Source organism: Aedes aegypti, chromosome 3 (genome assembly GCF_002204515.2).
Source record: "Aedes aegypti strain LVP_AGWG chromosome 3, AaegL5.0 Primary Assembly, whole genome shotgun sequence".
NCBI classification, from domain to species: domain Eukaryota; kingdom Metazoa; phylum Arthropoda; class Insecta; order Diptera; family Culicidae; genus Aedes; species Aedes aegypti.
Window position 1 is genome coordinate 395,017,987 of NC_035109.1, and position 20,350 is coordinate 395,038,336.

Here is a 20,350-nt window from a genome sequence, read left to right on the forward strand (position 1 = left end):
CAAAAATATGAATATTAGCTTAGGACTGCCGACTGTTTGTAGGCATGTTCATAACTATTGTTGAGGAAAACCACAAAACATCATAATGGGAATAGGTTTCGAGTTGGGATGCTCACATACTTAGTTCTAATTTCCATGTTAATTTTTTTTTTTTTTTTTTGCTAAACAGCAGTTTGGTGGTCTGGTTATAGATTTAAAGTAAGCTATTTGAATGCGAAAATGGCATCTTTATTAAATAATCCCTCAGTTAATAACTGTAGATGTGCTCAATGAACACTGAGCTGACAAGCAGGCTCTATCTTAGTGACGTCAGATCTTGGTACGCGTATCTGCAAAGGAAACAAAATCGATTTTTTTGTTATTTATTATAGACGTTTTAACCAATTCGAATTGGAATATACCATTACTGCTACCGTTTCGAATCAAATTACGTACGGACACTTAAAAGGCCTCGATCAATCTGTGGACCCACCAACCATACAAGAGCTTAAAAGGCTATCATCGAGCTGAAGAACTGTGAGGCTGCTAATGACGATAAGATTTAAGGTATAGGAGGACGAAAAATGCCTACTGAATGGTTGGATGACCTCATACGCCTAATCTACAAGAAAAGGCACAGACTGGAGGCGCCAATTACAGAGGGATTATAATAAATCTTCCAACCAAACCAAATTTAGTTTAATTCCACTAGAGTTTGTATCCTTTGACAAATACGCGTATTTCGATCTCAACTGAAAGGCCGTCTTCGATGTCGAGTCTAGTACTCTACACTGAAGACGATTTAACAGGATGAGACCGCTCGAGAAATCCTTCGTCGGTGAATACCAGGCTAGTTTTAGTGAGGGCCGCTGAACAACGGAGCAGATGTTTTCCTTGCGAATGGTCTTAGATGAATTCCGAGAGTATAACTCGAGATTAACAGAGAAAAGAAATGAGCTGTGACAGATAATGTCTGAACATGGTTTTCCGACGATACTAATCAGGCTGATTCATGCAAAGCTGGATGGTTCGAAATCAAGGGTTTGAATTGAAACCACATATTATCAAAGAGTTTAATTACATGCTGAATTTAGAATCTAAGATTTTTTCAAAAACTCAATGTAAGTTTATGTTAAAGGGACATCCCTAGCAAAAGAAAATCCCTAGCTGACTATCGTCCTAGCTATAAAAGGAAAATTGCCCACCCGCGAAGCTTCATTTCTTCGACGAAGCTTCACTGATAAGTAAAACATTTCAACTTTCATTCGATAACTAGTGTTTCGTAATCAAAACTTCTGTGTGCAATTAAGTGAAAAGTGCCTTCCTCTGGCAAAAAAAAATAATCATGACTGTCGAGAACAACACAGCCTCCTCCTGGTTCCAGTGGGCCTCGGAGCAGAGCTCATATTGGGAAGCGGTATCACGTGGAGGTAACCTCAGTCATCCGATCGGTCCACTTACGATGCTGAAGGATGGTACCGCGGAAAGTGAATTGGTGTAAGGACTTCTGTCTGCTTCGTGTACGAAATCAGTGAGAGAATACAGTGATGAATCTCTCTTGTTGTTCTAGATCTGTTGGAACTATGCTCTCTTCGGCCGAACTAGGCTTACTTACCGGAGTGCTGATGACGCTTTTCCTCCGTCACAAGTTCAACCGGATGAAGGAAGAGTTTGTCGAGACACGCGTGTACAAAAGTGTCAAAAACCTAACGATGATCGACGTGCGACATTTCCTGTTTATTCTAATCACATTTATCGAGTTTGTTGCCATATCACCTATCTTGTTCTCCATTTTCTACGGTTTCAAGTGCTACAGATTGGTAGTAGCATGTGTTCTGAAACGACGTTACGGGTCACATTTCAAGGGGCTCCTAGACGGGGCAGATGTAGTGTGGGCCATAGAACGGGACAACTCACGTGGCATGATCAACATCATGGCTTACATTGAAGAACCCGTTGCATTGCATGCGACGAAGGAAAGCTCGACATGTGCCGAGCTGCTGCTGGTGCTACGAAAACGAATCTCTTCCAGGCTGATGAGATCACGTCAAACCCAGCCGAAAATGTTTTGGAAGCGAAATCTGGAGCTGGGCTACTATTGGTGGAGTGACCTTTCACAGTTGACTATTGAGGACTACATTCGTTATTTGGAGTATATTCCTGTTGGCGAGGGTGAACAGTACATTGATGAGAGGAAGCTACGTGCAGTGATGAGTGAAATCAATAACCGAAACCTACCTGCTGAACATAGCTCGTCGTGGGAAATTTTGGTCGGCAGGCAGCCACTGTTTGTTAGAGAGCGTGACATGCTGAGATATCCAGTAAGTATCCAACTAACATGCAAACGTTTTATCATGAAACGAGGATTTATTGATCAGCATGTTTACATTCATCGGGTTGACACTTCTCATGTGAATTAAGTAAACGTTTTTTGTTGAAAAATTTGCAATACGTAATTGGTGTTTATAATTTTTATATTGTTAATAAATCCAGAGGTTTGCCAAAAATCTTCAGTAGATCTTTTAAGGAATATTCAAAACTTTGTAATGTAACTCTCTTATAATTTCAGCCAAGAATCCATGCATTCTCACAAAATATTCTTCCAGTTTTTTCTGACTGAGATTATTCCAGGGATTATTCCAAGAATTGCTTCAGAGATTCTTTCATAAACTATTTTATGAACCACTATGTATATCGATTAAAAACCAATTCCTGCAATCCCAAAAGCAATGCCATAATAGCACCTTTAAATTTGATCGAATGTAAAGTATTGAAACACGTATCTTTTTACTCTTTTCCAATCAAAATTAAAATTAAATGAACATAAAATTATGGCCCTTTTTCCAACTTTGTCCAGAAAGATCGAAGGTACACAACAAAAGAAAACTAGCGATTTTTCCGAAGCCTGCCTTGATTGTCGTTGGTGAACGGGAGTTATCTTGCAACTTGGAAAAGTGTTGTTCAATATTTCGTGTGTAGTATCTGTGCCTCCCTCCCAGATTGTGGCTAATTCGTCTAACGATTGCGAATTGAAGAAAAATAATAGGGTTTGCACTGACATAACTGAAAAAGTATGATAACTGCGTTTTATCACTTTAAAATTGCAAGCTGGAAAATCAACATGGCTGTCAAAACGAATGACGGGCTACTTAGCCTTAAAACGATGTGTCGCAAGCTACGCTTCACAAAACCAAAAGATTCGCCACATAGGTAATGATTAACGGTTAATCAAAGAGTAATACAAAAAAAAAACAATTATTAAATGATATGAGATGCCCTAACCACCTTCAAGTATGCAACGAATGTATCACACTCTTGAAAATTTATTGGTACACATATGATTAAAAAATTGGAAAACTGATGTAAAATTTGCGATAAGGTTACATGTCTTCTCGGTGAGAATCGAACTCACGACTCCCTATTCACTAGATAGGGCGAGTTACCCCTACACCACGAGAGAACTCATGGACTGAGAAGTTAACCTGAATTCGATTTCAACTCGAAGTGAACCTCTTTTCGGAAAAATGAGATGCTCATCCAAACACAACGCTTTCTATTGTTGAATGCCTAGTAGCCGCCCAGTGAACCACGTATCGTATGAGAATGTGCATCCAAAATCACATATTCGTGCGTCAAAAATCAAAATCACACAACATGCCAAATAAGGCGTTATCAATGTCAACACAAGTTGTATATAAATCCCCAATGCGATTCATAAACGACAATCTATGTTGACAGCAAAACATGTCGTATATAGTGCAACTTAGAATCGCGTTAAGTTGTATAAACTGACAGATCATATATCAATCTAGAAAGCATCATATGAAATCGCAATAACTTAGCAAAAATTGCCACCCAAACTTGGTATCTGCTGACGATGGGCCTCAAAGAACAACAAAGCAAATGTCGCTGTGCATGAAACATGCATTAATATTGGCATATAATCACTCTTCAGATATGAAACCCCTGATGGTACAGTGGTAAGGTGTCCGATTCCTAATTCAAAGATCCCGTGTTCGAGGCTTGTTGAGAACTTTTTTTTTATTTTCATCCAAATTTTATGGCATCGTATATCTGGTCGCAGAAAGTCTGAAAAAGTCGTGCCAAGTACGTATATAGCCTCCACTTTGGTAGGTATATAGCTTTTTCATGCATTCTATACGATTGAATTGATTCATATAGATGAATGTATAACAAAAGTTATACCAACCAAAATGTTTACTGGGCGAGAGCAGTTATTAGGTATTAAAAGACTACACACGTGCTGGACGAGATTTGCTCACAATGGGTCGCGACGTTCTAAATATAAATAAGATAGATGATAATTAAAAAGTATTATATTAAAATTGAAAATTTTAATCAAATTTGACATCAGGCTCGTGCATTAATCATAATCACATTTCATACTGAGTTTATTTATTAATCATAATCATTAATCATCTATAACTTTAATTTAATCATTAAGGCGAAGTAGGCCATCATTGAAATTTGTACGCGTCGTTGATGATTGTTGCTAATGCATCTCACGATTTAAATTCAAAGACAATCAGTTGATTTTGCACTGACACACCTGAAAAGGTATCAGCATACTTTATGCATGTTAGCGCGCACAGTGATACTTTTTCAAGTTAATATAAACTATCAAGGCTGAGTTTTATGACTTTGAAATTCAAGCTAAAAAGTCATCATTGTTGCCAAAACGAATGACGGGCTACTTGGCCTTAATCATATTCATTAATCATACTTTGGCTTAATCATCAATCACAATCATTAATCATGACTTCAAAAATTTTAACCATTAATCAAGATAAAATTGAATTTAATCATTAATCATTTAATTAATCATTGCAACCCGTTAATCATTAACGCTCTGCTTTAAATAGACATTTCACGGGATATCCGTGCGCTCTCTTATGTTGGAACTTTTCAATCAACATCTTCCTTTAAATCGGCTGTCCGAAGTAGACATATCAATATTGTAATGTTTGGCAACCTCTTTTATTAGAAGTTCCATGATAATACCTTTTAACGCTTTGAGTAAAGTGTTTCTTAAATTATCAGCACGTTCTGTTGTTTTATGATAATTGCGAACCTTGTTTACTTATAGCTACCTGAAGAGAAAACACAAATTCAATCCCTAATGAGAAACTTTTCACTTGCCCCACGTGATTAGAAAATTGACGGTGTTTTAATTTAGTTTGTTTAGGTCTACGTCGAATAATTTCTAAAACTTTTTTTATTGCAGTTTGAAACTGTCAGAGGGGATAACATAGAAGTGGTACAGAAAATTATGTTCCGCAACTTTTTTTCCACTGAAAACATTAAAAGAAGATTGCACATCGCCAACTTGGTACGGAGTTATAGTTGGCAGGTTAACAATGTTTCGCTATATTATGCAAAAATGGCTGAACAATCTCAGGAATCTTTAACTTATTGTAATGTTCTGAATGACCTCAAAAGTTTACGCCCGAGTCAAGGTGCAAGAAAAAATGGCTCAAAAGTCAGAACTGAAAAAGCAGTTTTCTTCTTTTAAAACAAAAAAATTGATGAAAATAAGAACACACAGCCTTTTTATTTGGCAAATAAAAGAGCTGTGTGTTATTATTTTATTCGATTTGTCTATTTAAAAAGAAAAAACTGCTTTTTCAGTTTTGACTTTTGCACCATTTTTACTTGGGCCGTTACGTTAATTCGCATATTCTGTAAAATATAGCAATTATTTTCACTTACCCCATTTACCAACTTGGCCCGCGGTACGTTATTTGAACGATTTTTCTGAGAAACCTTCATATGCAGTTCAGTGATAAACTCCTTAGGAAATGGATCCATGGTGATCTTCTTAAAGCATTTCAAGGAATAATTAATGGCAAAATCTCGGAAAAGCTATATACAAAAATGTCTGAACAAATATTTTGAGAGCATCTAATGAAAAACATTGATTTTAAAATTAGAGGAAACTCGTGAAAAACCTGGTTTTGATTTGAACAACCTTCAGATGAATTTCTGAAAAAACACAGGAGAAATTTCAGGTGTCATTCCTAGTGGAATTCAAGATAAAATACCGGAGGTAATATCTTGATGAAACAATATTGGCTAAGCAGCCTTTAGTAAATTTGAAAAAGCGTTTTTTTTTCGACGTTTCGGTCGATTTGAGGTTTTTTGAGGGTTTAATGTTACTACGGTTTTCTGGTCTAGATGGTTTTGCTAAACTCTAAACCATTGTTTTCCAAACATTTTTGGATTTCGCCTTTTGATATGTTATGGAAAATTTGCTTTGATAAACTTTTGATTTATACATTACCATAAGTGTATTGAAGTTGGGTTAAGGTATCAAGTTAACTGGTGTAAAAATGTTAAAAATATGTGGTTTTGATACCTTTTACACGTCGAAAAATTGCCTCAACTCGTATATCCATGAAAAAGTGATTCGATTACTACCATAGTCAATGATCTCAAACAAATTTGTTGGACATAAAACAAGTTCTGTTGAAAACTTTGCGAGTGATGAGCCCGATGTCAGTAATCGTAACATAAGCTGTCTAATTCTAAAGTTCGTTTCCAATCAAAATATATAATTATTTATATTATTTTTTCTAACCAATTTTCTAAAAAAAATCGAAAAATTTTCACATATTGTACATTTTAGAAAGACTTCCAATGTCATCTGTGACTACACATAGATAACATCGATCTGAATACTTTATCTTTTAGGAACATTTCAGTTGACAATTCATACTGAACACAAAAGCTCTTTTCAAAACTGAATGCTTATCAAACATATTTCGTCACTGACATTGTTTGTCCAAGTTTCGTCTATCGTGATTATACAGTGAGCATGTTCAGAAGTGTAACCAAACAGGGAAAAAAGTTAAGTTTGTAATCAACTAGTTCGCGGATTATTACAGTATTCTCTATTAAATTCTACAAATGTTGTGAATCGTTGTTTTCAGTTTCTCACACTTTCGCCCCCTTTCTAGGTTTTTCGCCTTCTTAAACCTGAAAATCGCCCCCAGGGGTCAAATTCACCCACTTTGAGAATCACTGCTCTAAACTATCATGCGGAATTAATGATATCATACGGACCGAAACGTCAGAAAAAAACAAAAACCTACGTTTTCAATTCCCTAAAAACTGAGTAGCCAACATTATTTCATTAACATAACCTCAGTCGAATCTCATTCTAGTAATTTCTTGGGTTATTTGTTCCTAAGAACGTCTCTCATTTATGAAATTCTTAATTCGATTCCTAAATAAAATGCTGAAATGGTCTATAGAAAAATAATAACTAAAATTTCTAGAATATTTCATACAGTGATTTCTATGTTATGAAAGCGGACTCTTGATTCACAAAAAAACCTTGGAAAAATAACTGAATACCGTAATCCAGTGCAACACTGATCAGCGAGGCAACATTGATCGGAATGAACATACCCGTAAAAAGTTCAAATTAACATATTTTGAAAAAGCATTTTCAATACATGAATTCCCAGCTATGGGTACATAACAAAATTATATCAGCGTATGTTTTGATGATATAAAAAATTTATCGAACTTAGGTTGTTACAAACTTGATGCTAACTAAAACATAGCAAAAAGTTGTATGAATTGTAACATAAAAGTAAAAAAATATGTTGTAAACCTATCAAAAACTTTGTTGATGAATGTTTGAACCAATGTTATAATGTTTGATACAAAGTATCAGAAGTATAATACTGTCTGGTATACGGTATAACGCAATAGACAGCAAAAAATATGTTTTTTTTATATGAAACAAGCAATTTTAAATTGGGCTTATGGAGCAACAAGTGAATTTTCAATCGCCTGCTATAATTAAATTAAGATAATAACATTTTGTTATCGCTAAGATGGTTTAACAAACCCAAAAGGCTTTTCTTTCATACTTCCCAAATGAAAAAAATATATATTTTGCTTTACAAGTCAAAAACCCAAGATGATTGAAACGATCTGGATGAAAACACATAAAAAACCAATAATCGTAAGCCTAGAAAAAAAGGAAAAAATCCAAATATTATAAATTATTTAAATGCACAGATATGTAGGTTATTTCATTTATTTTTAAACTGTTAAAGATAAACAAATAGAAATATATTCAATAAATAAAACATATTATGTTATATTTTTGTTATGAAATTTTCTTTCAATAACGGTGCTTAGCAAAATTATATCATAATGAGATATGCATATCATATTCTGATAAAAGTTTATTATATTTTTGCTATGTGCCTCTAGTCGGGTAATGTTTCTCCTTTTCATCAGGCATTACAATCTCATCTAATACATTCCTTGCTGTGCGCTTGAACAAGACAGTTCAGTCTTTGGCAGTCGGTAGTTTTTTTTTTTTTTGGTTTTTTCTCCCACCGCCCGAGTGGGTTTTTACCAGTGCAGTTTACTTCTGTAGTGCTATAGACCGCGCACCGTGAAGGAAGCGAACCAGATTGGCAAAGGTCAACTGGTATCGTGCCACCATTTGATTAATATTATCACCATCATCCCCCGGTGATTGGTTCCCCGCATACATCAGTGTAGCAGACCAGCAGCGGTCATCGAACGGGAACGGATAAGTATCAATTTGTATACCTACTCCACATCTATTGAATTGCTTTCGCATCTCCGAACAAACAGTGTTGAGTTCAAGGTTGTTTGTTGTTTCTCCTCTGTCTCTCTCCCGGTGCAATTTCGGCCGTATAGGGGAGTTGGGTACAAAATAGCCCACTGATTGGTTAAGTTTTTTTCTCGATTTTTTTTTTTTTTTTTTTTTTTGTTAATTTATTTTGCCTATTTAGGGGAGGTGTGTACAAAATAGTCCACTGATAGGTTATTTTTTTTTCTGCATTTTTTTTTTGTTTTTTTTTTATTATTATTTATTTTTGTTTTATTTTTATTATTATTTTTTTTATTATTTGGTTGCGGTTGAATTCTTTTCCGCATGGACGAATCGGATGGAGGCGATACGCCTCCTAAAGATCTCGTTGCTCGAACGCGGTTTTATCAACCGTCTTCGGCTGGGCCTTGGGTTGTCTATTTCCGGCGCAAAAATAAGATTTTGAATGTGCTCTCGATCTCTAGAGAGCTGACGCGTAAATATCCTGGGACCGTTATTCACCAAGTGAAGCAATCCAAGCTGCGTGTAACTGCACCTAGTTACAAAGCAGCGAATGAGATTGCTCAGCATGAGGCTTTTACTGTGGAGTACTTTATCTACATACCCGCCAGAGAGGTCGAGGTGGAAGGGAAAATTATCGACGCGAGTCTGACATGTGAAGACATTAAGACTGGCAAAGGCATTTTTGAGAACCGGTCCATTCCTGATGTGGCTATACTGGATTGCAAACAGTTGCAATCAGTTTCCATGGAAGGAAATAAGAAAGTTTTTTCGCCGTCCGCCTCGTTTCGAGTGACTTTTCCTGGTTCCGTCCTCCCGAAATTTGTTTGCATTGATAGTGTTTTTTACCCAGTGCGTCTTTACGTGCCGAAGGTATTCAATTGTACCAACTGCAAGCAGCTTGGCCACAGTGCTAGCTTTTGCGACAACAAGCCCCGTTGTGGCAAATGCAACCAAGCTCATTTAGAAGATGCCTGCACACAGGAAGCTGAAAAATGCAGCTACTGTAGCAAGGATCTGCATGACTTGCAGAAATGCCCGGCATACAAAAGACGCATTCGAAATGAGAGTCGCTCAATTGTGAAGCGCTCCAAGAAGACGTATGCGGAGATGGTGAAAGCTCTAAATCCGCCTGCAAAAGAGTCTTCATCAGCCATCCCAGTTGGTAACTCTTTTCAAGAGTTGTCTTCCGATGAAGCGAACGACGACGAAACCGATGGGGGAGATTCTTCGGAGGTACACGCACCCGGTAAAAGAAAGTCTCCATCTTCTCCGGGACTGCGCCGTAAGGTATTGAAATCTTCCCTCAGAAGTTTGCCTAATCCCAAAGGAGGTGGGGCAAATTTAAAAATCCCGAAGAAACAGGTCTTTGATGCTTCCGTTCCGTGTTGCAGCAAAGATCTGCCGCCCCCGCCTCCACCGACTAAATACACTTCGAAAAGAAGCTCTAGACAAGATAGCAAGAAAAAAGCTACTGAAGTCCCTCGCTCTTCCTCGAAAACCCCCCGGGCTAAGCGAGGACTGTTAACTTTTACGGCCCTTGTGGATCGCATATGTAATGCTCTCGGAGTTTCAGACTCATTCAGAGGCATACTCGACCTTTTTCTCCCCGCAATAGAAGAGTATCTCAGGGAATTAACTATTTCGTGGCCCCTCCTTGCTTCGATCATATCTTTCGATGGCTAATTCATCAAGTGAGGTACAAGATATGATAACTGTGCTACAGTGGAACTGTCATAGTCTAAAACCTAAATTAGACACATTTAAGTTTTTGCTTCACAATTCCGATTGTGATATATTTGCACTCTGTGAAACATGGCTTTCTTCTGAAGATGATTTTAACTTCTACGATTTTAACATTATACGCCAGGATCGAGATGATAATTACGGGGGTGTGCTTTTAGGGATCAAAAAGTGCCATTCATTCTACAGAATCCCCATCCCGACTCATCCAGGCATAGAAATCGTTGCTTGCCAAATAAACGTAAAGGGTAAAGATCTTTGCGTAGCTTCTGTTTACATTCCTCCAAGAGTTTCAATAAACCGCCGTCTTCTTTGGAATGCAGTCTCCATGCTCTCATCTCCAGTTTTAATACTGGGTGATATGAACTCACATGGTACTGGATGGGGCGAATCTTATGACGATTATAGAGCGGCTATTTTCTATGACTTATGCGACGATTTCAACTTGAACATTTTGAACACAGGTGAAGCGACACGTATTTCATCCGACGGCAAAGAAAGCCGCATTGACCTATCTTTGGGTTCAAGTTCACTATCATTCGATTGCATGTGGAAGGTGATTGATGACCCCCATGGTAGTGATCACTTGCCCATAATAACCTCTATCAGAAATAATCTTGAAAGGTCAGAACAGTCAATTCAGGTTCCTTTTGACCTCACTAGGAATATCGATTGGCAAAAATTTGCATCAGCGGTAACTTTCGGTATCGAATCATTCAACACTCTCCCACCGTTGGATGAGTATCGATTCCTAACAGAATTGATTTATAAAAGTGCATTAGAATCCCAAAAACAACGAGTTCCAAGTGCATCCTTCAAAAGACGACCAGGCACGCCTGGTTGGGATGATGAATGCACTCAGTTGTATCGAGAAAAATCTAATGCCTTCAAAGCTTTTCGTAGATATGGTACCTCAGAACTTTATTTAGAGTACTCGAAGCTCGAAAAAAGACTGAAGAATCTTATTAAAGCGAAGAAGCGTAGCTATTGGCGACGTTTTATCGATGGCCTCTCACGAGAAACTTCAATGACGACGCTTTGGAGAGTGGCTCGCAACATGCGAAACCGCTCATCCTCAAATGAGAGTGACGAATACTCCAACCGATGGATATTCAACTTCGCAAAAAAGGTCTGTCCTGACTCAGTTCCAGCTCATCCGCCTTTTTGGGAAACTCCAAGAGACGATTCTTTGGACAGACCATTCACTATGCTGGAATTTTCTATGGCTCTTCTTTCATCAAACAACTCCTCTCCGGGACGCGATATGATTAAGTTCAATCTTCTTAAAAATCTCCCCGATATCGCTAAAAGACGGTTACTTGACCTGTTCAACTCATTCATGGAGCACAACATTGTTCCACCGGAATGGAGACAGGTCAAAGTAATAGCAATTCAAAAGCCTGGGAAACCAGCGTCTGATCATAATTCATACCGCCCGATCGCTATGTTATCATGTTTAAGGAAATTGTTCGAAAAAATGATCCTATCGCGACTCGACCACTGGGTCGAATCAAACAACATGCTTTCCAGTACACAATTTGGCTTTCGCAAGGGCAAAGGAACAAACGATTGTCTAGCGTTGCTTTCATCAGATATTCAACTAGCCTTTGCGGACAAGGAGCAATTGGCTTCGGTTTTCTTGGATATTAAGGGCGCTTTTGATTCAGTTTCCATAGAAATATTGTCAGAAAATTTGCACAATAGTGGACTACCTGGAATATTGAATAATTTCTTGTACAATCTGTTGTCAGAAAAACACATGAGCTTCACTCTCGGTCAACTGACAACTTCCAGAATTAGCTATATGGGCCTTCCCCAAGGCTCATGTCTGAGTCCCTTGCTTTATAATTTTTATGTTAAAGATATTGACAACTGTTTGGAAGAACCATGCACGCTAAGACAACTTGCAGATGATGCTGTGGTTTCTATGAAGGGCCCACGAGCGGAAATCTTGCAAAGACCATTGCAAAATTCCCTTGATAATCTATCCACTTGGGCTAGAAATTTAGGGATCGAGTTTGCTCCGCAAAAAACTCAACTGGTCGTATTTTCAAGGAAGCGGAACCCTGCCCAACTAAAGCTTAAGCTTTTGGGAACAGACATCGACCAGTCTTTGACTTCAAAATACCTTGGGGTCTGGTTTGATTCAAAAGGCACTTGGCGAACTCATATTAGGTATTTAACGGAAAAATGTCAACAAAGGATCAATTTTCTACGAACAATTACCGGAACATGGTGGGGTGCTCACCCGGAAGACCTCATAAAACTCTATAAAACAACCATTCTCTCTGTTCTAGAGTATGGCTCTTTCTGTTTTCTCTCAGCAGCAAACTGCCACTTGATTAAATTGGAACGAATTCAATATCGTTGTTTGCGTATCGCCTTAGGGTGTATGCACTCAACACATAATGCGAGCCTAGAGGTTCTGGCAGGGGTTTTACCGCTACAGAACCGATTCTGGGAGCTCTCGCTAAGAATACTTATTAAGTGTGGAGTGAGCAACACACTCGTCATCGAAAACTTCGAAGAATTGCTCAAACTGAACACTCAGTCAAAATTCATGAGAGTTTATCTCTACTACATGTCATCTGACATTAGCCTTCCATGTTATAACCCTCCACGTGTACGCTTCGCCAATGACAGTTCCTCTGTTGAATATGATCTGTCCATGAAACAAGCTATTCATGGAATTCCAGATCAACTTCGATGTATAACTATTCCACGTATTTTCAACGCAAAGTTCCAGCATGTTGATTCCTACAGGAGATATTTCACTGACGGGTCTCGTATAAATGGATCCACTGGTTTCGGTATCTTCAATGAAAATTCTTCCGCCTTCCGAAAACTTCAGGAACCTTGCACGGTTTATGTTGCTGAGCTGGCAGCAATCAACTTCGCTTTGGGGATGATCTCAAACATGCCCGCAGACCACTTCTTCATCTTTTCGGATAGTCTCAGTTCAATCGAGGCACTCCGATCGATGAAACCCGTAAAGCATGCATCTTACTTTCTTACAAAAATAAGAGAGCAGATGTGTGCACTGGTCGAAAGATCATACAAGATTACCTTTGTATGGGTCCCCTCACATTGCCTAATTTATGGCAATGAGAAGGCGGACTCTCTCGCAAAGGTGGGCGCTGAGGAAGGTGAGATTTATGATAGACGAATTTCACACGATGAATTTTTTCATTTAGTACGTCAAAGTTCTCTTCGCGGTTGGCAAAGCGATTGGCTAAATGGCCAACTGGGACGGTGGTTACATTCCATAATTCCTAGAGTTTCCTTGCGAGCCTGGTGGAAAGGTTTGGACATAAGTCGAGATTTCATTCGCGTGATGTCAAGACTTATGTCCAACCATTACTCGCTAGATGCACATCTCCACAGGATTAACCTCGCGCTGAGCAATATTTGTAATAGGTGTGGTTCCGGTTATGATGACATCGATCACGTAGTTTGGCAGTGCCCGGATATGGACGCCTCCAGAGCGCAACTTTTGGATACCCTTGCGGCCCGAGGTAGACAACCCTATGTTCCAGTTAGAGATGTGTTGGGCACCCGCGATCTTATTTATATGGTCGCAATTTACGATTTTCTTCGCTCGTCTTGTATAAAAGTTTAATTCTCTTGTGTTCTCTTCCCCAGTTTTTTTTTTTTTGTGTTTTGTCCACTTTGTGTTGGATTGAGGATCCTGGCCATCCGGCAGTCGAATACCGGCAAGAAATCGCTACCAACGCCATGAAACGAGAATCAAGATGCCACGTTATACCTCCCGGATGAGCTGCTGAGAACCCTGATTCCAATCCCTACCAAGTCCTTCCTTCAAAAATTGTGACCACTAACCTCGAGCTGCCACGAGTACCCTGGCTCCATCCCATATTAATGTTGAAAAAGCCAATTAATTGTATGTAATAAAAATACAAAAAATGAATTTCGGCTCTGTAAAGCGTTAAACGCATTTGAGCCTCAAATAAACGAACTAGATAAAAAAAAAAAAAAAATCTCATCTAATTACATTGATCATCTTGGTATGGAGAAAATATATTATCAGCAATCCAAGAGCACTTAGATATGATTACATTTCTCTATCTTATGATGGTTTTGACGCCAGTTTGGTAACATGGCAAATTTCTTATTTAAATTAGATTATACCGCTATACTATAGGGGCCTTCCTTAGGCTACGAAGTAAATCCATGATGAAGGTGTCTGGGTACGATTCCCAGTCGGTCCAGTATTTTTTCGTGATGGAAATTTCTGGGCATAAGAGTATCATCGTATCTGCCACACGAGATACGAATGCGAAAATGGCAACTTTGGCAAATTAAGCTCTCAGTTAATAACTGTGGAAGTACTCATAAGAACACTAAGCTTAGAAGCAGGCTCTGTCCCAGTGATGACGTAAATTCCAAGAAGAAGAAGATAATGTGAAATTTGCGAAATAGTTACACGTCTTCTCGGTGAGAATCGAGCTCACAACTCCCTGTTATCTAGATAAGGCGCGCCACGAGATGACTCATGGACGCAGAAGTTAACCTGAATTCGATTTCAGTTCAATAATCACGTAGTCCTCTTTCGCAAAGCGCACCCCTTTCGGAAGAATGAGATGCCCATCCAAACACAAAGCTTTCTATTGAGCTCGATTCTCATCGAGAAGACGTGTAACTTTTTCACAAATTTCACAACGATTTGTCAATTTAATCCAATTGCAAAGTATAAAGCCTGTCCACGTTAAATTTCGGACACCCAAATAATGGCAGCAAAAAAAAGTTACTCATAATTCAACAAAAACAATTGTTTATTTCAGAATAAAAGAGTTATATCTTATATAGAGTTATAGTCCTTGCCTCTGCTTCACTTTTTGTACGTATGATTTTGACTTCCCAACTTTGCGAGCCACATTTCGCACAGAAAGATTGGGATTTTTCTCAATAATGGCTACCACCTTCTTATCCATTTGTCGGGAGCATACTTTTCGATTTGTTCCACTTCCAACCTTCCGATCCACAGTCAAGCGCTGGTCAAATGATTTGCAAACACTAAATACCGTACTTTTCGGTAGCTTTAGTTTTTTGGCAAGATAAATTCGGTACCGATAAATTCGGATTTTGCTGTCGTTCAAACAAAATGCGTTTGCGCACTTCCACTTGATTGGACGCCATTTCAGTGAATGTTACGATAATGTAAACATGTTGTACCACGAAATAAAGTGGAGAGTTTCAGCTGTCATATAAGTGAAACGTTTCAGCAATCCGTGAAATAATTCAAAACCTACACTGAAAAAAAAGTGTCCGAAATTTATCGTGGACAGGCTTTATGTACCACGATCATAATCAATAAAAAAAGCACCTATTTTCCAGATAATCTTCCGAGTACACCACTCTCTTGGGGACGGCGTTGCCCTGCTCCGCCTGCTACTGGAAGGAATCGTTGACAAGGAAATGCCCTCCCGCTGGAAGCGCATATCGAACATCAAAATAATGAACATTGAACACATTCTAAAGGAAAAATCACTTGCCTCTGTACCAAGCAAAAACATATTCTCTAAATTCATCGAAAAATGTCCCTCTCCTCGAGCAATCTACGAATGGAAGCAGAAACATCTTCGGCTGCTGTGGACCATCTTCACGGCTCCGGCATTCTTCCATGAGGTCGCTAAACGCCGAGTTGACGATAATTGCATCCACGCGAGCGACCTTTCCAATCGTAAAGTGGTCAGCTGGATTCACGAGGAAGAAACGAGCGGCTCTCGATGGATAGAGATCATCAAACGAACCAAGCAGCAAGTTCCGGGAGCCAGGTTCTCCGATGCCTTTTTGACGGCACTGTCCAGTAGTCTACAGAAATATTTGGCATCGAAATCAGATTTCGTTCCAAGCAACATTACCGTAGTGTTACCGACCCGTGTTGAACGAGAATGTAAGACCTAAATATTCAAAATAATTCTGTTCGTATTGATAATTCAAAAATGTACATTTTAGCTCCACAACTGAAGCTGCATAACAAGTTCTCGGTGGCTCTTCAAACGTTACCAATTGCTGCGGGTATCGATCTTCAAGATCCGAATCGCTTCCAAAACTTTCTCATCCGCCTGAGCGACGTGAAGCAGCACTCCGATGTCCTCCGTTCATCGCCCGACTATTTGGTAAGATCAAAGAAAAAAATCAGTCTACAGCTGAATTAAGAGCTACAGTTTTTCCATAGATCAACTACTGGATTATGTCGACGGTGGCGTGCCTCTTCCCCGACCCGATACTTCGTAAGATCCTCACAAGCGCACACAGCACCCTGGCGATTTCGAACCTACCCGGGCCGCAGCAGAAACCATGCATCCACGGTTACGAGCTCAAGAACCTCAGCTTTTGGATTCCGAATATTGGCCAAACGGCCGTTGGCCTAACGCTGCTGACCTACGGTGGACGAATGCAGCTGGGAATTCTTGCCGATCGAGCAGTGATCGACAATGAGGACGACGCCCACTTGATTCTCGAGGAGACGATTGCCGAAATTGAACGCATGGGACTTGTGCTGGATGGAGCTTAGCGGGGAGGAGAGACTGATGGAAAAACCAAAATTATAAGACTGTAGAGGAGGTTGGAAGAAATGCAATAAATAATGAGTACACTTTTGGATAAATTTGGATTTTTATTTGTTTCACTGATTAACTTTCCAAGTATACTTCATAATACATTACTAAGTGTGGTTTGAAATTCTTTCTCAACATCGTGGAAACGTACTCACGTATGTACAAAAGTATACTAAAAATGTCTAAGGCTCGATTCCCGGATGATTTTTGAGAATTATGTATTATAACCCTTAATTTTGTATTGAAAAAAGAACGGAAAAATTGTATCTTCAGTTCACATATATTCAACAAAACTTCACAGTAAACTAGATGGACAATCTAAGTGGAATTTTTTCTAAGTGTGTAACTTATGCTTACGCATTAGTTTCCCATAATTCCATCAAATAATTAAGATGACTATTTTATTTGTATGTAAATTTGGACCACCCTAATTTCAAAAAACACTTAACAATGCACCTAACTAATACTAGCATCCTAGGATATTTTTTCTAAAGTTAGAATTTAAAACACTAAACGCATTTCTCGACATAAATCATATTTTTGACTACTGATCTCTCTATTCTTCAAAACTTTTAGCTTTGTGAACCATTGATATATCGAAAACTGTCAACAAAAAAGTGAATCATTCGATCAACTTTTAAACCCCAATGAAAGCAACATAACGTTTTGATAGCTCAAGTTAATCGAGTGTTGCACATTTCGCGATAACCGAAAGTGCAACACATGTTCGGCTCCCACCAGATGTATAGAATTTGGCATTGCACCGGCTGAAATATCTTGACTGGCCTATCAGCCAAAGCCCTTGCCGTTGCATTTGCTACGTCAGACGGTTTTGTGATGATTGTACCAATGTTTGCCTTGTCGTCAGTCATACAGCACACCGCGCAATCGTAATCTCATTCTGCGAGCTTAACACCGTCTAGAAAGTAATCGCGTAGGGTAATCTGGTATCGTGTGCTTTCTCGTTATTGTCAGGCTTGTGCTAGAGGTACATGACCCCAATGTTCCGTCGCCATGGACATGGCCATTGCGGTGTTACAATCTCGCCTAGGTCAGGGCAGTTTCGCTCGCTAAAGTTAATTACTATACGAAATATCACACAGTCTTCATTCTCACTGCAACCAAGTAACATCGTTGATTATTGAAAATGGAACGTTTCTTTGCATTTTTGTTTTTTCTGCCGTTCAGTCCGGTTCTTTTATTGGTGGTTTTAATGTTACGAGTTTATCGAAAAATACTTTCATGTGTCCTCCGAATGAAGCATGGAGACTGTTTTGTAGGGATGCTGGATGGTCGAGATGCAATGTGGGGACTAGAGGAGCATAAAAATTGTGGAGTGGTGAACATTGTGGCTTTTGTCGAAGATAGTGTAGTAAATGGCGAGAATGATCTGCCTGGGAATCTTCGTCGCGTCTTTATACAACGATTTGATAAGCTGATTGCCGATAAGAGAGATCAGTACAGAAAAGGACTGTTGAGAAGAAATCGTGCCTTTGGCTACTTCTACTGGACGGACGATCTTAACATTCAGCCAAGTGATGTTATACGATTGATAGAACCGGATACTAACGGTGCATATTTAAGTGAATTAGAACTACGGGAGCTTGCAAGTCGCATCACCACCTCCATGCTGCCGTACAACCATGAAGCATTGTGGGAAATATTAGTTTTAACTACACCCATTCTGGAGGACCACGGAAATGTACAAAAGTATCCAGTAGGTAAAATTCAAATTCCAAATGAATTAAAATTTATTGAAAATAGATCTTTTATAGATATTTTTAAGATTTCACCATTCAATGGGTGACGGAGTAGCAATTCTTCGGTTCGTGATGGAGGAGGTCATGAATCCAACAGAAAAGTGGAAGTTTTCACCGAATCTGAATGCTAAATCAGTGCCCCATCAAACCAACAATCTCTCCATCTGGTTGAAGGCGCTTTACGAATTCCCAGCACATATTATTCGCATTTTACTAATAAGGTCCGACAAGAATTCGCTAGACACGAACGAAATAACCCCCCACAAAATGGTGTGCTGGAAAAACGAGAGCTCAGTTCATACGAAATTACCCTGGTTACCGTTACTCGAGAAAATTCAGGCAAGACAATCTGGAGTGGCTTACAGTAGTGTGTTTCTCACAGCGTTATCTGGAACGTTGCACAACTACTTCAACGCACGGGGAGAACATCCCGGTGCTCTGACAATCGCCTTACCGATCCGAATGAAATATGAAGGTGATTGTTAACTTCTCTTGATTATTTGATTTTTATCAAACATAATTGAATTCACTACAGAAATGGAACTGAAATTGGAAAACGCCTTCGCAACGCCCATGGAACGCATTCCAATCCGACCGGGTGTGCAACTAGATGATCCATGTCGACAACAGAAGTTGATTAGCAAACTGGCTGCCATGAAACAAACCACCAAGATCCTACGATCAACAACGAACCTTCTGGTAGCTATTCCTTTGAAATTTCACCAATGTCCAAAAAAGCTAGATCCAATACCCAAAAAATCTAGATCACCCACCTGATGACGATCAGCTTGGCGGCGGCTTTTCCAATGCCCATCCTCCACTACTTGTCCAAATTGTTCCACATCACGGCTTCCGTATCTGCCATGCCGATGCTGAAGAAGAACCTCCAAGTGGGACCGTACGAGCTGAAGAATATGATATTCTGGCCACCGGCTTTTGGCACCGTGGGACTGAACTTCTCCGTATTTATCTACGACAATCAACTACAGCTGGCACTGCTGGCTGATCGCTCCGTGCTGAAATCGGTCGAGGAAGGGATGGACCTGTTGGAGGAGATAATGCGTGAAATCGAGCGGATGGATATGGTTTTGGGCGAGTAAAGAGTGTTAACAGTACTAGATCCTTTGAAATGTAGTCCTCAGCTACAACCATTAAGCGTAAAGGTTTGGGGAACACAAAACGTTCTTGCAAGATGATAAAGGGCAATTTTTGAATGATTCCATGTCATATCTTATTATTAGCTTAAGCAGAATATTATGCCAATTTTTGGCGTAAGAAGATTAAATACATGTTGATAAATCCATATTTATTGCATCACTACTGAGGCGGCTAAGTCCCAGGAGTCTCAGGAGTCCCGCGACCTTAATCCCGAATGCAGGAATGCGTTCAAAACATGGCAAGCTGCGGTGGGCTGGGCATGTAGCTCGCATGATGAAGAAACGTCTAAGCTAAACTAATATTCAACAGAGAGCCAGAGAAAAACCGTCAATTCCATGGCAGACCGCGAACCAGTCATTTGAAGAGGATTTAAGGTCGCTTAACGTTCAGAACGACTGGAAGCCATTGGTCCAGGACTGGGGCCAATGGAGAAGGCTTCATTATTCAGCGTATATTCAACGCAACATGTTGCCACCCACTTTAATTTATCACTTGTCATGGTTGAC

General features: G+C 39.3%; 2 protein-coding genes across 2 annotated transcripts; both read left to right on the top strand.

Annotated features, from left to right (window-relative positions):
• Nucleotides 1-1,193: 1,193 nt before the first annotated feature.
• Nucleotides 1,194-16,976, top strand: LOC5565425. The gene is made up of 5 exons (XM_021854774.1): nucleotides 1,194-1,476; nucleotides 1,550-2,300; nucleotides 15,701-16,259; nucleotides 16,322-16,485; nucleotides 16,545-16,976. Exons 1-5 carry the CDS (start codon nucleotides 1,325-1,327, stop codon nucleotides 16,881-16,883), a joined length of 1,965 nt encoding a protein of 654 aa, XP_021710466.1. The 5' UTR covers nucleotides 1,194-1,324; the 3' UTR covers nucleotides 16,884-16,976.
• Nucleotides 16,977-17,932: 956 nt separating this feature from the next.
• Nucleotides 17,933-19,989, top strand: LOC110679592. The gene is made up of 4 exons (XM_021854775.1): nucleotides 17,933-18,643; nucleotides 18,702-19,161; nucleotides 19,222-19,385; nucleotides 19,451-19,989. Exons 1-4 carry the CDS (start codon nucleotides 18,074-18,076, stop codon nucleotides 19,784-19,786), a joined length of 1,530 nt encoding a protein of 509 aa, XP_021710467.1. The 5' UTR covers nucleotides 17,933-18,073; the 3' UTR covers nucleotides 19,787-19,989.
• The last annotated feature ends 361 nt before the right edge of the window (nucleotides 19,990-20,350 follow it).

Excerpts from the sequence above, each read along its gene's own strand:
- LOC5565425 (XM_021854774.1), top strand. The coding sequence starts at position 1,325 with ATGACTGTCGAGAACAACACAGCCTCCTCCTGGTTCCAGTGGGCCTCG. Across the intron at positions 1,477-1,549 it reads ACCGCGGAAAGTGAATTGGT|ATCTGTTGGAACTATGCTCT; the intron begins GTAAGGACTTCT and ends TTGTTGTTCTAG. Across the intron at positions 2,301-15,700 it reads GTGACATGCTGAGATATCCA|ATAATCTTCCGAGTACACCA; the intron begins GTAAGTATCCAA and ends CCTATTTTCCAG.
- LOC110679592 (XM_021854775.1), top strand. The coding sequence starts at position 18,074 with ATGGAACGTTTCTTTGCATTTTTGTTTTTTCTGCCGTTCAGTCCGGTT. Across the intron at positions 18,644-18,701 it reads GAAATGTACAAAAGTATCCA|ATATTTTTAAGATTTCACCA; the intron begins GTAGGTAAAATT and ends GATCTTTTATAG. Across the intron at positions 19,386-19,450 it reads GATCAACAACGAACCTTCTG|ATCACCCACCTGATGACGAT; the intron begins GTAGCTATTCCT and ends CAAAAAATCTAG.